The following is a 22,046-nucleotide window of genomic DNA, read 5'->3' on the forward strand; positions in this document are numbered from 1 at the left end:
CTGACATCTCAAATGGATGTTTCCTCACCACCTTCAGTCACATCACCCTACTCCAAAATACTAGAATTTTTTGCCAGTTGTATCACAGTATTTCCCAACATGCTTTCCTTGCTTCCATCCTGTCCTCCTCCCTAGCAGGTCTTCTTTACATACACATGGGAGGAGTTTTAAGTCAAATGAGGCAATAGCATGCAGTTTCTCCCAGGCCTTTATGTCTGAGAGAAAAGCTCCAGATCCATACTTTAAACTTCTACATGGCATGGCTTCTTGCAGAAACAAACCAACCTTTGACCTTACCAGCTTTCCAAATCTAACTCTAATCCACAACCACCACACCACCCCAGTCCCACTGGCTTCTCTGATTTTTCTTGAGAATGCAAGATGCCTTAGAAACATCCATCATAGACAGTAGGAACAAAAAACACCTGCAAAGCAGCTCATAAAGAGGATTCCTGAACTTACTATTAGGTAAATGATTTACCGAGAGAGGGGTAATTTTCATAATTATGTGAATGACTCGGAATTTCCTTGTTCAATGGCAACATTTAAAAATTTCACATGCTAAAACAGATTTTAAATGATCCCTGTACCTCCAAAATATCCTACCCAACTTTGAGAATGTTTTCACTCAGGAGATAAAATACAGAAATGCACCCAAATCCAAATAATATTAGTATAGTATAACTGCACATACAACTTTGTAAATAATGGATAATGTCATTGTAAATATGCTGTTAGTGAACCCCCATTAATTTTATTTGAATATAATATGAATTTTAACGAAGCATTTTTCCAAGTTTATTTGGTTCTTCTCTGTAAACACTGTTGTATATGTCTGTTTTTTCTTTATAGATAAATTAGCATTTACTGAATTATGCTGTCACTACTTTTGCTCCCAAGAAAAATAATATTCAGGGGCACACAATAATGAATCTTAGGAAATGTCAGTTTCCAAAGTAGTATCCTGACAGAATGTGGAGGTGGTGAATTATCCAAGCTAAAATATTTTTGCACTATAAAATGTGATCTATTCTCTTCTCTTGAATTCAATGTATCTCCTTTCATTATCTGTTTTCTGGGAGGCCATGCAAGATTGATGGAGATATTAAATCCCAAAACTAAAAATGAAAACACATAATTTGTGTGTCTCCAGATGACTGTAAATGAGATATATAACTTCATAGAAACATGCTAGCAGACAGAAAATACCAGATTAATTAAACTTGTTCAGTATGCCATTGAGCCAATGCATATACCTACACTGCTTTTCTGAAGCACTATAATTTAATGATTGTAAATCCCAGATTATAAATTTTTAAACCGTACATTTGTATTGAAAGGCATGATTTTTCCTTTCATTGCCAAAAGCAAAACCACCCTGTTCTAGTACAAACTTATTAGATCTCTATCCACACATTTTTATTTATTGATTCCTCAAAATCTGTTTTATATTTTGTTTTACAACCAGCAGTATACCCCAAATGTTGAAAGATTTGAAACCGTTAAGCAACAAATCTGTGAATTCACAACGATATTCTAAGTGATCCAGGAAATGTCATTTTAAGTGGTAAAATCAATATGTAGTTTGCTTCATTAGAAAAGTACATAATGGCTATTTTTCACATCTCTTCAGACTCTCTGTTTAACCAGTGTGTATTGTGATGCCCTGCCTGAAGCACTTCTATATTTAATTCTAATGGAACAGCCCTAAATTGCTTATTTTCTGTTTACTAAATTCAGCCTGCTTGTTACCATGGAAACTATGACAAATGCTCTTGCTAACTATTTTATTAAATGAATTGAAGATATAGCTAACTGAAAACGTGGTATGTCACTATTAAAGCACATTTTTCAACAGCTTTAAAGCCAGGACCACTTTTATATAATATATGAAGGTAGTTACGAATAATAACTTCTCTATTTCAAATTTAAGAGTCTATCCATATTTGGAAATCAAACTTATAACTAAAACAATGTCATCCCTAACAAACAATCTGTCAGTCTGTGTTCTAAAAGTGTATTTGTAAATCAGTTCTTTGGCAACCAGAACACATTTAGCCATTGACACATTTTCACAAGTCATTTTAAATCTCCAAACCAACCCTCAAAAGCTGTTCTTTCTGATGTCATTGGTCTAGAGTAGTGTAATAGTTTCCATAATAGATTCTGTTATCATCTCTGGTAGCAGGAGTCAGAGGGGGAAAAAGGCTTATCTCTTATGTGCTTCCTTTTTAATAGTCAGAGATGAAGGGTATCAGTTCTAAAGAGTAGCATCCACTGCCCTTTGTGAATGCTGGGGATTCTAACTGCACCCTTCAGTTGCCGCCCATGTCCCCCCACACTCAGCCTCTGCAGTTCCTGCCAGACCAGCCTTGCTTTGGACTTACTTCTCCTTGTACATTGAATGATTATCCTCTAATAGATTAAAAATGATCTCAGCCAATTAAAAAATCAAAATATACACTATTTTCTGAAAGAGCAAGAACACTTCCTAAAGTTTCTACACTTAAAAAATACAAGAAGTGATCAAAACTTACAATGAATGTTTAAATAAAAGTTATTACAATAAAAACACATCGCCCTGAATCCCCCTCAGAACACTCCCTCTTTCTTCAAACACACTTGTGTATCGTTCTTGCTGCTTCGTGTAGCAGTTCTTCAAGCCCTGTTTCACGACTGCCTTTATAGGTTCTTATCAAAGGGTAAATGTTTCTGCCAAATGCCATGCAAAGAGAAGGCAGGCTGGTAAAATTACTAGAGTTTTCCATCATCCAACTCAGTCATTGGATCTGACACTGTGCAGTTTGGAACTTCAGATTCTTCCCCAAAGTCAAAATGACCATGAATATAAATATTTTAAATTGACTTAGGGTACAGGGGCAGCAGGACAGTACAACTAAAGACACTCAAAAAAGTGCACTCCCAGAACTCTTGAGAAAGTGGCAAGAAAGATAACATAAGGTTGTTTAATGGGAGGGTAGTGTTTTTGGGGGGTTATTAATGGCAATATTTTACTGTAATACATTTTTATATAAATACACACCATATTTTTATTATAGTTCATACAATAATTTTGAGCCCCAGTGGATCCCCAACTTGGAGATTTTTACTACTATGATAGGAAAAATTTCAAATTTTGAGGATGTGAGGAAATCGCTTTGAGGAAATACTAGAAGTCATCTTAACAGAGAATACTAGATGTCATTTTTAAAGAGAATAGTAGAAATCTTCTCCATCAGAAGATAAGTGATTTAAAAGATGTCACAGGTCAATGGTGGTAGCTGAAGTAGTAAAGCATCAAATTAAAAGGACAATCCAGACAAAAATTTGTTCTTATATTCTAACAGATTAAAAAAAAACAAATAAAATATTGTAATTTGGTTATTGCCAATACTGAACAATTACTGAAAGGTATCCAAGACAGAATGGACAGTTTACTATTCTATGTCCAAGAAATTGAAGGAGAAAAAAAGACATAATTAACTTAATGAAAAAATTAAGAAAATACAATATGAGTTACATTTATTGTTTATGCAATTATATCTTATATAAGTTCAAATTTGATATAAATATATAAAGAAAGGCTAATATTTTTTTCTAGAAACTTAATATTTCTTCTTTTTCCTATAGTAACTCTTATGGGAGTAGGTATGAAATCTAATATAATTTCATATGCTGTTTTTCCATAGCTACTAACTTAATTCCCCTAAAAAATTTATGTATCTTTCTTCATGTATAAAGAAATATATATGCAACAAAATATGAAGTAAGAATTAAATTATTTTTATTGAATTTCTGCAGCTATTTAAGATAGCATATTCTGCAAGATTGTATTTTAAATTTAATATTATAACTACTTCAAAATGAAGACACAGTTTTTATCTAACACTCATTTTTCATCTCCTTAGGGTCTACTTTCATTTGTAATACCCACATAATTCCAGTGAAAAACCAAGAGGGTGTGGCTATGATGTTCATCATTAACTTTGAATATGTGACGGACGAGGACAGCACTGCCTCCCCAGAGAGGGTAAACCCAATATTACCAGTCAAAACTGTGAACCGTAAGTAAAAGCAATATTCACTTAAGGCTCTTGAAGCTCTGCTATGGTAGTAGCTTTAATACATTTATCATTGTGGTTCAGTTCTCAAAAAATATATTTACATTTGGAGGAATACACGTTGCGTTGTAATTCAGGTAGGAATTTATTCCTGCTGTTAATTTTTAGATCTTGTAGGCAGATAAACAATTGATGTTGAAAATGTTGACATTTATTCTACACACTCATTACATATTGTTTTAATATTTTATTGGTATTTTATTTTCTTGTTAAGCAACAATAATATAATAAAACTCATAAAATTTTTTAAAAAGAAATCTATAGCTAATGTTACTCATTGTTGTCTTACAAAATATTTCAATTGATTTGCAAGTCATTTGATTTGGATATGCAATAATTTATTGAACTAATCCCCAACAGATGGATATTTAGTTTGTTCTCAAAATTTAGCTACTAAAACTAATATCAGAATCTTGTGCTTACATATTTTCATGTGAGTGTATGTATTTTTTGGACAAAAGTATTTTCAGGGTTCATGAATGAGATTCCTGTGCCAAAGAGTATATGCATGCCTAGTCTTCTCAGATAGTTTCAAATTTCCCTATACACAGTTTGAAAGATTTTGTACTATCAGCACCAATATATGCATTTATTCTTCAAACCTAGGACAACATAGTTGACTCAGTCAGTTTTCTACATTTTTTTGTTTGTTTGTTTGTTTGTTTGTTTGTTTTCCAGTACCAGGAACCGAACTCATGACCTTACGCTTGCCAGGCAGGCACTTTGCCACTGAGCTAAATCCCCAGCCCCAGTTTTTTACATATTTGTCATTAAGATACATGAGTAGTTTTAGTTTATATTTGTCTTGTTATTAGTGAGGTTCATATTTAAGCAGCATAGGCATTTCTTTTTCTGTCAGTGACTGTTCACTTCTTCCTTTCTCTGTTTTGTTACTGAGACAGAATCTCCCCATGTATCCCAGGCTGACTTTCAACTCTTGGCAATCCTTCTGCCTCAGCCTCTTCAGTGTTGGAATTACAAGGGTGTGACACCATGCCCAGCTAAATGCTCATTTTTTTACAAGTTTTATTTTATGGTTTTTTCATGCCTTTTAGTAAAATGAGTGGCAAATAGCTCCCTATAAAATAATCCATCTTTTGCTTTTGCATGATTTTTGCTATAGAAATTTTTTTTTCTTGTTGTTTTACACCTTTGGTAAAGACTACTTAACTACTTAAAGAAAATTTTCTCTTTCTTTGCTTCTAAATTTTTGAGTCATAACAGAAAAGCTTTCATCACTCTAAGGTTATAAATAAATTTGATTCCTTTTTTATGGAAATTTTATAATTTTCTTTAGGATTTCTGATCCATTTTAAATTTATTTTAATGTGTAGTACATGGTATGCATTTTTTTTTATCAAAGGCTTTCTGGTTGTTCTAACCTCACTTACTAAAAATTCTACCTTTTAACCAATAATTTAAGATCGCATACTAAAGTTTATCACACTCTAAACTTCTTTGTTTGAATTTATCTCCAGATGCTATTTTTTTCTGTTCTGATAGCTATTTATTTTTAGAACACACACACACACTATATATATATACATGGTACAGTGTACTCCTTTATTAATTTAAATTTATTACTCCTTTATTAATTAAAATTTATATGTATATATATATATGGTACAGTGTACTCCATTGATTTCTAGGGCTTTGGGATTTTTTCTTATATTCATATAAACTTTAGAAGCAACTTTTTGAAATTCAGAACAAAATCCTTTTGGTGTTTTTATTGGGTTTTTATTAACTTCATAAATTAACATGAAAGGAATTTCTGTCACTGTACTGTTGAGTCCCTCAATTCAAGAGCAAGGCATGTGTTTCCATATTGTAAGTCCAAGATTGTGTCTTTCAGGAGTATTCAATATTTTTTCTCAGCAGATTAATTTGCTTCTTGGCATTTATATTTTTTGTTGTTGCTATTATAAATGGGATCTCTGCTTTTCTTCTATCTTCTGATCAATTTGTATGTACATAGACAATTGATCTTTTGTTAATTTTATACCATCCTATAGTGAATTGTCTCAGCTCACAAAGACTCTATGCATTGACTATCATGACTTTTTAAAGTATCATATGAAATGGCGATTTTACATGTTTTCTTCCAATTTTTATTCATCTAATAGTTTTCTGCTCTTTCAGTGTGTCACTATTACCCCAATGTATCATTAAAAATATAGTGAACATTATCATGCCTTGTTCCTGATATTTGTGTAAAAGCTATTAGTATTTCCTATTCATTAAAATAAAGGCCTATGGCTGATGTTTTAGGTGGCTTATAATTTTAAGGCTGTTTCCATTTATTATAATGGGTACACAAATTTGCAAAATGCTTTGTCAGGACTCCAGTGTACCATTTCTCACTTTTATAGTGTTTTACAAATGAAGTTGCTAACAGGGAACCATTCTTGTATCCCCAAAGAAGTCAAATTTTGACAAGTCAATTTCCTACATGCTGTTGAAGTTCTTCTATCTAATATTAGTAAATACTATTCATAAATTGTTTTGCAGTATATACATTCCAATAGCTGATATACATACACATATTTATATATTTTCCCCCAAAATGTCCTAGTATAAATCTAAGTATACTAAACCAAATGTACTACCATTAAAAAAAAGTAATTTTTCCAAAATTCTAAACCAAAGTTGGACTACCATAAAAAAACTGTTTATATTCCAAATTCTTGTTCCTTTAGGTTGCTGACTATTTTCACATTGTTATACTTTTTACTAAAAATATCAGCCCTTATTGAATGAGTCCTTGGCATAAACTTCTGATATCACCAACTATTTCTGCTGTGACTATAAGTAAGATCATTTGTAGGAGGAGGGTGGTGCTTACTTAGTTTCTTTGTCTTCTCACATGCTTCATTTTTCCCCCATGGAACAGTTATCTTGTGTGATTCCACAAATGGGATGAAGCAAAAACGAGAAGGCTAAATTAGCATCCTAATGACAGGAGTAAAAGAAGAAGGAATGTGTTCATTTAAAACTTAAATATAAAGAGAGAATTAAAATTTCTTTTCCAAAATGGAGGATGATCTCTATGCTTCTTCCCAGAATACAATACCAATTTCTTCCATTCTATATTAAATTAAAATGACATCTTGTGTGCAAGTCATTTGTTGAAGTTCTTCTATCTAATATTAGTAAATACTATTCATAAATTGTTTTACAGTATATACATTCCAATAGCTGATATACATACACAAATCCATGAGAGATTCTACTCTTTATTTTGTGAACATGAGTGTTTCAGCTGTTACACAAGGAATCACTGGAGAGAGTTCAAATGTGTAGAAAAAAAAATCATTTCTAAAGCATCTCAAAGGCCCATTATTTACAACGAGTATATCAGTTTTGATTAGATCCTGTTGTCAGTATATGGCCTATATTTCCCTTCACATGGTGTCAGTTTTTGAAGAATCAGTCATTAATTTGGTTAGAAAGCTTATGAGATTCAAACTGTGCTTGCTAACCTCTGATATTATCCAAACTTTATTATATATTATGTCTCAACTTTGGCAAATCTTGCTGATATTTTTTTCTTTTAAAGTAATCTTTTAAGACAAGTCTAAGATAAATAGCAATTTTAGGTCATTTTTAACATTGCTATTTGAAAGGAAAACAAAAAAGGAGGGCAGACAGGCAGGCAGGCAGGAAGGCAGGAAGGCAGGAAGGCAGGAAGGCAGGAAGGCAGGAAGGCAGGAAGGCAGGAAGGCAGGAAGGCAGGAAGGCAGGAAGGAAGGAAGGAAGGAAGGGAGGGAGGGAGGGAGGGAAGGCAGATTGAGATATCCCTCTTTTTGAAAGCATATCTTAATCTTCAAAATGGTAATAACATTACTTCAAAATCTACAGTTCAACTTCAAGCTTTTGTACCATTTAAAATGTTCTGGAATAAAAGCATTGAATGCTGATTGGCCAAGGCTATAGCTCAGTGGCACAGCAATTGCCTGGCAAGTGCAAGTCTCGAGCTCAATTCCCAGTACCAAAAAAAAAAACCAAATTATTAAAAACTATATTTTGATTTCATATTTCTCTACTCATACCATGAGTCTAGTTTCATATTCTGGTTCACATACATACAAGCACACATATGTTACCTGAATGTAATAAAATTCTTGATTTTACTATATACATTCGAACCATAATGAATGCATTTTATTTTTTGTCGTTTTAAAACCACACCCTGTTTAAATCATTATAGGAGTTGGCCTTAAATTTACATCTCCTGATAGACTTTCACTGTTACACCTTAACTGTAACACTTTAGCTGTCTTACCTTTTATCAAGGTAAGACAATTTTGGTTTAAATTTAAGTGTATTTCACAGTTGCCATCACTATCAAAAGCATGAAATATTAAGACTGTAGTAAAATTTAACATTTTCTAACAGGAAATAGGTCCAAATTAAGATTTCTTAATTCTCAGAAAGATAATAAATTTTATCCAGTTAATCAAAGACGAGGGTGCATGTGAAAACTACACGTGAAATACTTTTTTGCTTATTAATATGATATGATTCGCACTGAATGAATACACTGTGGAAAGATGTTACAGGTACATTTCACATTTTAGTCCTCTTTACTTCCCCTTCTCCTCCCGCAGTGCCTTCTCTCTCCATTCTTAGGTCCCCTTCTCCTTTCTCTTAAAGGTCTTCCTCTCTAGTGAAATACTTTCTATTTTCCTGATTCTTGATCCCTTTCCCTTAGCAAGTACTGAGAACTTCCCTTATTCTCATGGCCCTGACCTCAGATTCCTTCCTTTGTTTCACCATGTATGACTTCGTGCCTTTTGTCTCAGCGCACAGCTTGGGGTGGGGGAGGGGGTGTGAGTTGGGAATTCCTTAATCAGTTTGTCCTGAACAGATGCATCTCACGCCTGGTGGCAAAGCTAGGATGACATTCAGATCCCCTCTTGGGATCCATGCCTTCCTCCATTCCTCCGAACTCAGCTCTTCTAAAGGCCCCTCTCTTGCCCGTGTTTTATCCTGGCTCCTTCTTCTGTTGCTCGTACTCACGCTGCTAAGAATAAATAGCCTACGCTTCAACAGACATACTTTGTTTATATCACATCACAGCTTTTAAAGTTTTAATTAGTTAAATTTGTTGCCAACATTTTAAAAGCGGAATATCACACATTAAATTAGGATATCTTGCTTATTTAAAAAAAAAAAAAAACAATATGAATATCCAGCTATGCATCTCCCATGTTTGCAATAAACTGGAACATAATCCTGGCCACCGGCTTCAGATGAGGGATTTTTTTCCGGTCTGCTGTATTTTACATCTCTTTTTATTTTCTGCGAATACTTGAGTTCCTTGACTTATGTTTCTCATCTCTTTCCGAAGGATTTTGGATTTTCAATGCCCACTAACTTGTCCCGCTATCATTCTTCAGTTCAGTATCATCAAACTCTCAGCACTGTGTGCTCTGTTATCGTCTGTGTTGAATGCACCTTGTTAAGTTAGATTCCCTTCTACAACTTCTTTTACGTTCCATGTCACCACAGCCCCAGCATTTCTCATATAGTAACTCTTGCTTATGTGTTTCTTCCTCTACTCTCTTCTGTCTTCTGTCTCAATCTATTTATGTGTTTATTTATTTAGATAATTTTTGTGGTGCTGTGAATCCAACTCAGATCCTTGTACATACTAGGAGAGTGTTCTACCACTGAGCTACATTCCTAGTCCCTCTCTTACTGTACTCCCAAACATCGTTGCTCTTCCAGGATCTGCTTTGAATATTCCTATTCATCTCTTGTGTGAGCCCTCTTGGACAGCTTCATCTGTAGCATATAGGGTAAAGACTTTCTCACAAATCACCATCTCTGCACCACAACTTTCTTCAGACTTTTCACATTACTTTAAAACACAAATGTTCGACTACCCACTGGACATGTTCTTTGGAAGACTTCAGTATTTCTTGAATACTTAGAACTTCAACCTAAAACCTGTTCTCCCATCTCCAGCTACCATTCAACCCATCCCATAGAATCTCTTCATTCATTGTAAATGATGTCATTATCCAAGCCATCCAAGCTAGAAACCTGAATGCCATCCTAAGTGTCTCCTTTTCTCTGATTGTTACTTCTTCTAACCAAAATGTAAAGTTTAGCAAGCACATCTAAATATCTCTCTCATGTAGTCCATCACTACTGCCTTCAACATGCTTTATATTGACTTATGGAATAGTCTCATAATTATTATTCTTAGTTCACTTTCCTTTCTTCAGGATTGTCTTGATTATTGTTCTTGTTGCTGAAATAAAATCCCCAACACCTAAAGTTAAAGGAAGAAATGTTTGTTTGGCTCATAGTCCATAGTAATTTTAATCTATCCTTAGCTGCCTCCAAGGTATGGTGACAAGGCAGAGGGGTTTAGCAGAGGAGAAACAGTTCATGACAAAGTATAGCAGGCAGAAGGCAGCAAGCAGCAAGTCCAAATAACCTTAGCAACTTTTTGCTCCCCCTTTGCATTCTATCTATACCACCAGGCTTAGGGCCAGTGCCAAACCATTGATAGACTAATTTAGTAATCAGACATTCTTAATCCCAGCATCTCACAGTCTAGATCCAGCCACCTCTGAAAAAGTTCCCACTTATGACTGCATGAGGCTTTGAGGGGGACATCTGGACACAAGCCATGGCAAGCATTATATGCACTTCCACTACACATGAGTCTTGATACTCAACTATTTATATCCAGTACAATGGTTCTTTATTGCCTAAACATGTAAAACTCCAAGCCGTGTGTATGCATCATACAAAAAAATCTATCAAAATATGGTTTCTGACACTTCTTGAGCCTCTTCTCCCACCACATCCCATAATATAGTACTCGTTCCATGAAACCACCACTCATTATATTACAGTTTATTTGTATAAGATAGTGTCCGCTTCACCACAGTGCCTTAACTTCTATAGTGTAATGATGCCAAAGACCTTTTCACCTGTACAGCATTCTCGCCCCACCCAGACAGATCTAATTCTTGCTGCCCCTGTGACACTGAAGCACCTCATACCTGTCTGTACCACCACACTGATCACCTATGTTTCCCTAATAGACAGCTAAGTAAAGAAAATAAAAAGGCCAGGAATTGAAATATAAAGGGAAGCAAGGGTTTTGCAAAAGTGGAGAACACCGAGCTTATTTAAAACACTAGAAGCTCTTCAGATCTACTTCATAGCAGCGACATTGGATGTTCTTTCATGTATTTCTAGTATGTTGTTAATAGTAGGTACCAAAAACATTTTGTAGAATTGGTAGACTCCCATATACACATATATATATATATACATATATATACACACATATATGTGTGTGTGTGTTATTTTTACACTCAGTACTTTTCCTACTAAATGAAGTGTAGACAAATTGTTCACATCAGTGACTTTCTAAGTGAACTTTACATTTTAACATGCTTAAAATGGAAGTTCTTGGACCCCACCACAGAAAACCTGAAACAAACACAGAAATTCAGCAATCTGTACTTTAAAAAAAAACTTCATGTCATTTTGATACATGCAAAAGTTTCAAAACCATTGTCTAAGTTAATTAATGTTTAGAGAAAAGTATAAACATGAATTTTAAGCAAATCTAAGCATTGCAAAATTATAAAGTAAAAATACTATAGTATCTTATTCTGATAATAATATTCAGAAGTGGACTTTCTCATTTAATCTTATTGAATACTATAAAAAAGATACTATTACTATTTGAAATGAATAAATTACGCTCTCAAAAGTCTGAGAGAATTTTATCTTTGTGCTTACTAAAGCAAAAGTTTGAGTTATTCTAAAATGTTCAACTGAAGGTAAATTTATACACAAAAAATAAAAATTGATAAAATCAGAGTTGATAATTACTAGGAAATATAAGCCCTAAGATCATATTCATATATTTTGTTCTTACTCTGGGAAATTAACACATAAAATATGCATTTTCTTGAACAGCTACCTTAATCCACTGAGTTTATATCTGTTTACAGACCTCAAGCTAAAGAAATAGGAGTTTATCTGTGTCTCTCATCTACAAAATGGCTTATACTGTTTATGAAAGAGCTTGTACTGTTCTGCACTAGAGCTGAAATTCATTCTTTAATTCCTGGACAAAGAGCTATGGAAGAGTTATTGTAGTAACACAGAATTTCCCCAACCAGAAGCATTATTATAGAAACAATCTATTATTTAGATGAATTTAATTAAAGGTTTTACAATGTAACTAATATTCACTATGATCCTGTGTTTGGAAGGTTCTTCTTTTTAAAGATTAATTTTTATGTAGAAAGAGGAAACCTCACTAGGCTGCAAAGAGAAATCTTGGAAAAATTTAGTCATAGTTGCAATCAGTTCTGTGTCACATTCTTCTCTACTATTTAGACAAAGTTCATATTTCTAAAACCAAGAAAATTTCTACTAGCTGAAAAAATATACATCATCCCCTCACTAACAATGATGTTAATAAATAACAACCAGAGGCTCTCCCCACCTCATACAAGTATCATTTGGAAGATTGTGTTACCTAGCAACACCCAAATCCAGAGGAATTTCTGTTCATACAGCATTTGAAACCAGTGTCTGTCTTTCTTGTGCTTAGACCCTTCCATCAAGAGTGTCTGTCAATATCATAATTGAATGATCATCGAAAGTGAATGTAGTTTAAGATGTTGTCATTTTCACTGGACCTGAAAGGACTCTTTAACTTAGTGTTGGGCAAAGAAAACAAATCTATCGAAGACAAAAAATAACAGTATGGGCAAATCATGCAATAACTTATTAAGCAGTTATTTTAGGTCCATAAAAACCCAATTAGGTATACATAATACTGTGCATTTGTTTAATTTCCCATTTATCTACATTTTAATCTTGAACGGTTAAAAGCAGCCGAGCACTTTCCTAGTTTTTTTTCCTTATCTTCCTTATCCAAATCTGTGTTTTCTGCTTCTTTGTTCTCAGTGTGATCTGACCAGGTTGGGAGCAGTGTTTCTAAGACGACAGCAGCATGTCTGAATTTATACAAGTGCACTGCTCCTACTGCTGCTCTGACTGTCCTCACACCCGCCACCACGGCGAATTCCCTCTCACCTCTGCCCACTGCCTGAAGACTCACATTACTTCAAGATTCCAATTTGGTCCTGCACTCACTGCCATGTTGTAACTTCTTGCTTTCAAAATTACAAAACTTTTCTCTAGGAAATGTCATCCTTAGAAATGTCACAGTTCTTTCAAGTTACTGACCATTTCTGCTCTTTTAAAGGGCCCCTCATTTAAGGTCAGGGTAACTAGGTCATTAGACTCTCTAGAGATTTTTTATTATCACTAGTACCAAAACCACATTGGCTATGCTGGTTCATTTTCCACACAAGAACTACCATGCCACCTGATCAGTACCAAGTTCACAAAATTGTACTTTCCTGGTCTAACTACTAATGACAGCTTCTTTGACAATATCACTTCCAGAAGCCATAGGCAATGTCATACACCTCCTTATATATTTTAGCACTTGAAGAGACTAATTTCCTGTAGGGCGCCTCTATGAAAATTTTCTCCTTTAAAAGAAAAGCAGCTACATTGATCATCTCCCCTGTTTCTCTCATCAAATTTGATCTTTTGTTCTTTTGACTGAGGGATTAAAATCATGTTTCTGTGCACATACAGTTATCTGGCTGGAGGAAATTCTGTCTGAGTTTAAGGCTTCCAATTCAAGTGTCAGACTTGTGAGTACCCTGACTTTAGAAAGGTACATTATTATAAATTCACAATCCTTATTTTGTGTGATAACAATTGACAATAGAATTAATTCACATGATAACTTATTCAGACTAGAAGTGACAATCTCTTCTGCATCCTGGACACTGTGGCATACAATATAGACACATTGTTCAGGACTGGGACAGCACATTTGCTCAGAATATTGACTGCTGTGGATACAAAGCTCCTGCCCTCCCTGGGAATTGTAATCAAAGGCAATTGTAATCAAAGGCAAACACTTACCCTAGGTTATGGCCTTTCCTGTGGGGTAGCTGTACCCAGTAACTGGCTAATGCTGAGATACAAATACTAAATACTTTGGCTTCGATTTAGCAACAGTGAGTATAAAACCAAATTGGAATCCAGATGCAATGTGAGTCTTCAGACATTAGGCAGAGGTCAAAGAGGAGATGATGCTAAGCAAGTCAAGAGAACAATACAGCAGGAGTAGCAGCAACTCCAAAGGACTATCCCAGCTCCAGGCTCCCAGAGGCTTAGCTGAAGCATCAGTCACAGTTAGATGATAGCTTTAGCTTTCTTTTTCCAAACCTGTTTTCCTTATAGATATGAGTCCTGATTATTCCCCATTAAACCTTTTGGACAGTCTGTTTTCAGGAATTCAGTTGAAGATACTTTCCGACCACACTTCATCCTTCAAGAGGGAAAATACTTCCCCTTCTGGCTTTTCCAACATTCCTTATTCACCACACACACATACACACACACACACACACACACACACACAGCAAGTCCTCTCTTTTCCTCAGCACAGTCTCTAGTCTGTATGACTATTTACAATTAAGTTTCTCTCTACTTTGCAGCCCGCAATTCTACTGAGAAGAACCAGTTAAATGCTTTTACTTTTTAGTTACCCTAAATATTATTAAATGACTAAAGTTTGTAGAAATGAGAAATTGAACTGGGGAAATGATTGATAACTTACAGTTGTGAGGAATTTCAGTGACTGAAAGTAGATGTAGACTTCTGAAAAACATTTGTTTTTCACTAAGGAAGATGATTGTTCCTAACATTTCTAGGTGTTAGCAAACATAGCAGCTCTATATTTTTACAAATTAAAAAGAATGGTATGTCCAAACTAAACCATGTTTATGTAAATGCTATATCCTTACCTATTGTTCTTTTGTGGGAATGCATAAAAGTTTGTAAAGATTCTTATTCTGTTTTTCTTATACTCACTGAGCTTTTCAGGTGAAGAGGCTAAATAGTATCTGTTCTAATCATTCAAGTTAGAAAGAGAATATTACAAAACATGAATACTTCTTTTAAAGGTCTTTTTCAATGTGCAGATCCATAATAAACATGCACTTGTGTATATTTTACATTTCAGGCCTGAAAGTGCTAGCATTGAGCAAATTTCTCAATGTGCTTTCTTTCCAGATGAGCTACATTTAGACAACTAAATCTATAATGCAATATAACATGGTCATATTAGCCTAGTGATGCAGAAAAGACCATCTGTATCACCTTGAATATGACTAAACTATAGGAGCAAACTAAATGCCTTGTGTGGTCATTAGTTTAAGAAAGCCAGTGAACCGTTTTTTAAAGGAGAAGGGTAATGTAATTGATGAAGAATGAATAAAAGCAAGCATTGACCTTCAATGCTTTGTAATAGGCTTGCAAAATTGATTTGTAAACTACTTTAAAACCCAATTTCATGTGCATTAAAAACTAATCAAATGACTTGGATGCAGTTCACCGGTTTTTAACTTGGCAATTTACATGAGCATGTAAAAGTTGTTAATAGAGATATATAAGAATTCTCACAAAACAATTATCATCATGCAGTGATATTTAGTCTTGTCTGAACAGATTTCTTACTCTCACCTTGTTTATCAATCCAAAGTTGAATGGTGAATTTAGCTAGTATTTATCCTTGTATTGAGTCGTGTGTTATTAGAGAGATCAACTCTATTTCAGTTCTATTTAACACTGCTGACTACTGGACTACAAATTGAAATTTCACAATAATAAATTAGCTTATTTAGTTCTAAAATGTTCCATAACAGGTATTTTACATAAACTTTATGAAGTGATGAGGAGCTTGAAGAGACTTCTGGGTATTCAGTAAAATGAAATTAATCACATCTCTAAAAAGATAATTTGAGTAATGAGAGCTGTATGAGGTATATAGGGCATGATACAAGGTTCTCCATTTCCATTATGATTGGGTTTTTATCAATCACTTTTAGTAAATATGAGTATATACAGTTCTAGGAGTTAAAATTATTTAATTATGCAAAGCAATTAAATATACAATTTTATTCACAGTCAAAATGAGCGTATCAGCAGTTCAGCTTAGAACTTGTCTGTAGAAAATCATTTATCATGCTCAGGCATTCTGCCAGGGCCATGGGTTAATGGTGAATGAAACAGACAGGGCCCTTTGCATATGCGGCCTGCACTCCTGTTGTGGAGGGAAGTGCTAACCAGAAAATGAATACGTGTGTACTTACTAACAGTGGCGAAAATTATGAAAGGGTACTAACCTGGTTCAGAAGAAAGAAAAATCTCTAGGAAATAATGTTGAGACTACAGCCTAAAGGATGAGCTTAGGAGGGAGAAAGAAAAGATCAAACACAAAGAAGCCCTGAATCTGGAAGAAGCACAGGCTTGCAGAGGAATTAAGAATCTTGTCCCTGGATTAGAAAGAGCAAGCAGCACAGCTGAAGGTGTACAAAGCTGACAGTTTTCTCTTCAGTCCCAAAGGAGGAAGGGGAGCGGTAATTAAACATGATGAGCTGTGATTTTTTTAAATTAAAAATTATTTTTGAAAGATGGAAAACAATGATGTTAATATAAAACATTATTAGCATCTTATTGCAAAAAAAAAACAGTTAAATCATTACAGTAGCTTAGATGGGGAAGAACAGTGGAAATGAAAACAGTTAAAACATTAGAAAGACATTCAGGAAGTAAAGTGAACACAATTAGGGGACAAGCATCATTTGGATACAGAGATTGGTAAAAGACACAACAGTACCTAGAATGACCCGCAATTCTCAAATTTATCTGACAGGGTCGATGTTACAATGTCATTCACAATAAGGGAAGGCTGAGTTTAGAGGGATAGGACATGAGGTTGGCATTTACTATAAATTTTAAGGTGTCTTTAATATTTCTAAGTGAACATATTAATGTCATTAGATATGCACATTTGGAACTCAGCTATGTAATGACCTGAAGATACAAATTTACAAATCATTGGATTAAGGACAGAACAAAAACTCTACATGTAGGCTGGAGCACTGACTGAAGGAATGAATTCAAAATAGAGAAAGTTCATGGATTTTTAGAATATTTTTCCAAGTTTTACAACCGTCTTTAATTCATAAAAAAAACAGTTCATAACAAGTACATTTTGAAATATATTCTTGGAGATCACAATATCTAGACATCTAAAAATGTAAGAAGGTAGAAAATATTGTAACTCAAAGACACAAACTGACTTACAAAGAAGTAACATGCAATTATAAAGCCAGAGATGATATGGACCTAGTCTAATACACTAGCAGTATGAATAACAAATTCAATTTTCTTGTAAATAATACTTGGAAAATGTTGGATTACAGATATCATTTGGACACTTTCTCTTATCTTTTCATATTTTTCAGTGGTAGAAATTGTACATGTTTTAGTAGTATTTTTAAATGTATAAAAGAATTTGTACTTGATGTAGTAAACAGTAGAAACTTATAAGAAATATGCAGTACATTATAACACTCTACTTCCAAACCACCCCACTGAGCTAATCAGTATTAAAGTTTGCTGTGTATTCTTCCACATATTTTTCTGCTACTTTAAAACTTGTATGAAAAGTATACTTTTTTGCTTTTAGTAAAAATAATTTTAAAACACATGGATTCAAAACTTTTTTCACTTAACACTATTCTAAAAACCTTTTAATCAAAGCATGTATGAATTTTAGTTTTAAGACTACTATATCATACAATTCTACAATATAAAGATGCCTTGACTTGTTCACCCATTCTTCTACGAATGGATATTCAGTTTCTTTCCAGTTTTTAAGTCTTTGCAGTACCCTTTATGTCAGTTGCTGAGCCACATGAAAAGCATGAAGGCTTTATTAAAGAGATATTTGGAGATGTATTTCAATCCCACCAGCAAAGTGTCAGTACAGTTACCTGTGTTCTTTGTCAAAAGCATTAAATGTTACGAGCTTTTCCCCTTTTTGTGTTTTACAGATAAACTTAAGGGTATAAAAATAATATCCTCTTGGTTTAATTAGTAATTTTTATTACCAACGTGTTTATTTAGATATTTTATTGTTATGAATGCCCTAAGTTCTATATATCTATTAACTAACATTTAAATTTCTAACTCCACCTTCTAATGTTTATATTTAGTTGCCTTTCTATGCATCATCCACTTTGAGATATGAACAGCCTTTCATGCTAAACTAAGATTTTGGAATGGCACCAGCAATAACAAAAAGCAAGAAAAAGAAATTCTTAAGTTTAAAATACACCTCTGTGGAACCAAAAACCTTTCAAGAATTCCAGATTGAATAAGAAGCCTCTGACTCACAGTTGACCCTAATTTTCCTACCCAAATTCAACTCACCATATTATCAGTACAAACCTTTACCAGATGTGAGCGCCACTTCACCATACCTTACTTCTTTCTCTCTCACTCCCACTACCCTAACCCCTACTGCACACGCATACAGCATACTCATTCTCCCTCTGTTCCTCCACTTACGATGTGTGATTTCTTCTTTTCCTATCTAACCAGTGGATGTATAGTGAATAAAATTATTTTTAGTTTCTTGTCCTCTAATCTGAATAATGAGATATTATCTAATCATCAGATAATGCATAATTTACTATTTTCTTTCTATATTCATATTGGTCCAACTCATATGCCTCATTCCAACTATAACTAAGCATCAATTAATACTTCTTTTTCATGGTATTTAAATAGTAGTCAACAATGTTTGTTCTGTTTAAAGGATATACCCACTGTCTTGTAATATTGTTCTTTCCTATCTCCATTTGTAGGGAAACTTTTTGGGTTCAAGTTCCCTGGTCTGAGAGTTCTCTCTTACAGAAAGCAGTCCTTACCACAAGAAGACCCTGATGTTGTCGTAATTGATTCATCTAAACACAGTGATGATTCGGTGGCCATGAAACATTTTAAGTCTCCTACGAAAGAAAGCTGCAGTCCTTCTGAAGCAGATGATACAAAAGCCTTGATACAACCCAGCAAGTGTTCTCCCCTGGTGAACATATCTGGACCTCTAGACCATTCCTCTCCTAAAAGGCAATGGGACCGACTTTATCCTGACATGCTGCAATCAAGTTCCCAGCTGACCCATTCCAGATCCAGGGAAAGCCTCTGTAGCATCCGGAGGGCATCTTCAGTCCACGACATAGAGGGATTCAGTGTCCACCCCAAGAACATATTTAGAGACCGACATGCCAGTGAAGGTACATTCTTCTTTCTTTTCTTTAGCATAGAAATGTATGCTAATGAGTTGTGAAAGATTATTTCCATATTGATTTTAATACCAACATTAACCTTTGTGCCTTGGAAGAAAACTTGTGATTAAATCTACTAAAATGTAGGTCTTATATTCAGAGTGGTTTCTCATTTTCTCTTTGCGCCCAAGTGAGTAATTTGGATACTTCTGGCTTCTTTATCTGTTTCTGAAATAGTGTGATAACCATGTATCTGCCCACTACATGGGGTGTTAATTAATTAGTGCTTAATATAAGATGGGTATAGGTGGCGAACACTCTCATCTCAAGCATAGTTCATTTTGCTATGTTTAGCAAGTGATCACATCTAGAGAAGATAAAGAGGTGTGCCATAATCACAGGACTGTTTTCAACCAACTCCCTCTAAATGGAGGGATAGAAAATGTGACATCCTGACAGAAGTGGTGGATAGGAAGAAGGAGAGGCAAGATCGGTGGGGGAAACCCCACAAAGCAACTTGAAAGACAAAGTGAGAATTTATGTATTTCTCTCTGTGTTTACATTCTTCTGTTAGCTAGTGGTGAAAGTCGGGGAACTTTAACAACATCCACAGGAACAATCCATCATTAACATGATAATGGATACCACTGGTCAAATGTTCCTTATGCTTGAGACAGTGCAAATGATTAACATGCTTTAACTCTCTTATTTTTCCTAGAAACTCTATAAATTAGGAACCAGTTTAAGCCCCATTTTATAGCTGAGAAACTGAGGCTTAGGCATATTAAATAAATAACAGATCCCAGGTTACAGAACTAGTTAGTCGGTGTCAGAGTCTGGATTCAAACCCAGGCCTGCTTGTCTACTAGAGTCCACAGTCAAATCCATTTTTTCCTCCTTCCCTGCTGTTTCCGGGAACCTCACTGTAAAAAGGATCTGTGAGCCACGGAACTCCAGCAAGTCTGAGAACCAGAGTCCTCTGTTGGAATACATCAGGCCACTTCTCCAATTCCTACAGATATAGGTTCTTACGAGGCCTGCTGTCCTTTTATAACAATCTCATCATGTGCACTTGTCACCCACTGAGTTGGCAGCTACCTTTTTAGAACAGAACTCTTACTTTAAGGGTCCTAAGGAAGGGAGTACTATGGACTTTACAAAGTGGCCAGGTGCTTTTCAAGCTTCAGAGTTTACCCCTACAACTCTGCCTCCTGGAATATATAGTCTGTTCTAAGCCTTACCAAGATCATATGCAGGTGACCAAAAACTTCCCATGACTTTTTCTCCTGACTACATTGTTCTGGCTAAAATGCTCTTCCCACTTTGTTCCTTTTCACACTGCAACTCAGCTGCAGGCACCCATTTCTCCCTTCCTAACCCACAAGAATCAAATATTTTACACTTGAGTGTTCAAAGTTTATTATATTGTATAAGTGTGGTAGATATTACGTTGTATATGTATTATATAATATATATGTAAATATAAATGTATCACTGTTATTAGATATACTGATAAACAGCTATGTTGTTGTGAGCTGCCATAGCAGGCAACTCGGCAGAGGTACTTCTGCAGTACATACTACTGTATGAAAAATATTAGTCTATTTTATGGCAGATATTCAATAAATGTCAATTTGACACCGAGCTGACTGTGCTCACAATTAGTTCCAAAATCACATACATCGAGAGATGAATTATCTGTTTCATGGTACTCTGAACTTAACCAAAGTCTTAGGTTTGAATTTTTAGATGAAGACCACAGTGAAGTAAAAGAGGCAGAAAAGTTGAAAGAAAATTAGTTGGCAAGAAAATAATTCATCAAGAGAACCCCAAATCTCAAAACAGAAATTACACTTTGCTATAAGACAGGTTTGAGAGACTATACCAAAAATATTAGCACACATTTTAATCTGTAGTCAAAAGAAGGTCAAAGGAAAACTAAAATCAAAGACAAATCCCAAACTGGGTAATTATCTAAAGAGTTATACCTTCCAGTAATGGTGGACTGAGTATTCCCTGCCACAATGAAACCTATGTAATTTATCCCTTAACTGATGAATCCTATGGCTGAAAAACAACCATAAATTCAATAAGGCAATTCAAATGAGCAATGTATCTTTTGGTTAGCCTAGCTAATATAATCATCTTTAGGAAGCATACTGACTCTTCAAAGAGTGTCCTTTTAGAGATTTCCCCCATTGCGGTGGACCCAAGGCTCAGCTGGTCAGAGTACTTGTTTAGTAAACAGAGATTTCCCCTGTGACAGCTTGAGTAACTAGAAAAGAACATTAAGCAATATCAAATTTGAAAATCAAGCTGATACATAATCAGTACATCCTACAGATTTCATTCTTGTTTTAATAGTGGTTTTCTGTAGTTTACACCAGGTTTCAAAACTTTATTACTTTCAATCTATATCATCTCCATTTAGCACACAGTTACTGAAACAGTTACACAAAAGGATGATTTAATATTTATTTTTCAGTAGAGGTGTAGGATGTGGACACTTGGTGTTACAAACATCCTCAGCTTTCTTCCCTGACCCAAACTAGGTTATTTTCAGAAAATGTATCACTTCCTAGAGATGCAGCATTCATCATGTGACTACTGATTAATAAATTCAGAAGGCATTTGTACTTTAGCTTTAGGGCAATTTTAGTTACAAAATTGCTGACAGACATAGAAGAAACTATTTTCTAAGGTAACACAA

The 22,046-nt window shown here is 34.7% G+C and overlaps 1 protein-coding gene across 1 annotated transcript in view; it reads left to right on the top strand.

Moving 5' to 3' along the window:
- Kcnh7 (potassium channel, voltage gated eag related subfamily H, member 7) overlaps positions 1-22,046 on the top strand; it is a 442,427-nt gene that overhangs the window by 297,150 nt on the left and 123,231 nt on the right. The window contains exons 3-4 of the mRNA XM_013518746.1: positions 3,909-4,064; positions 18,917-19,345. Of these exons, the coding sequence (XP_013374200.1) occupies positions 3,909-4,064; positions 18,917-19,345 (585 nt within the window). The remainder of the gene's footprint in view (positions 1-3,908; positions 4,065-18,916; positions 19,346-22,046) is intronic.

Source organism: Chinchilla lanigera, unplaced genomic scaffold, assembly GCF_000276665.1.
Source record: "Chinchilla lanigera isolate Chin_1 unplaced genomic scaffold, ChiLan1.0 scaffold00048, whole genome shotgun sequence".
Classification (NCBI taxonomy): domain Eukaryota; kingdom Metazoa; phylum Chordata; class Mammalia; order Rodentia; family Chinchillidae; genus Chinchilla; species Chinchilla lanigera.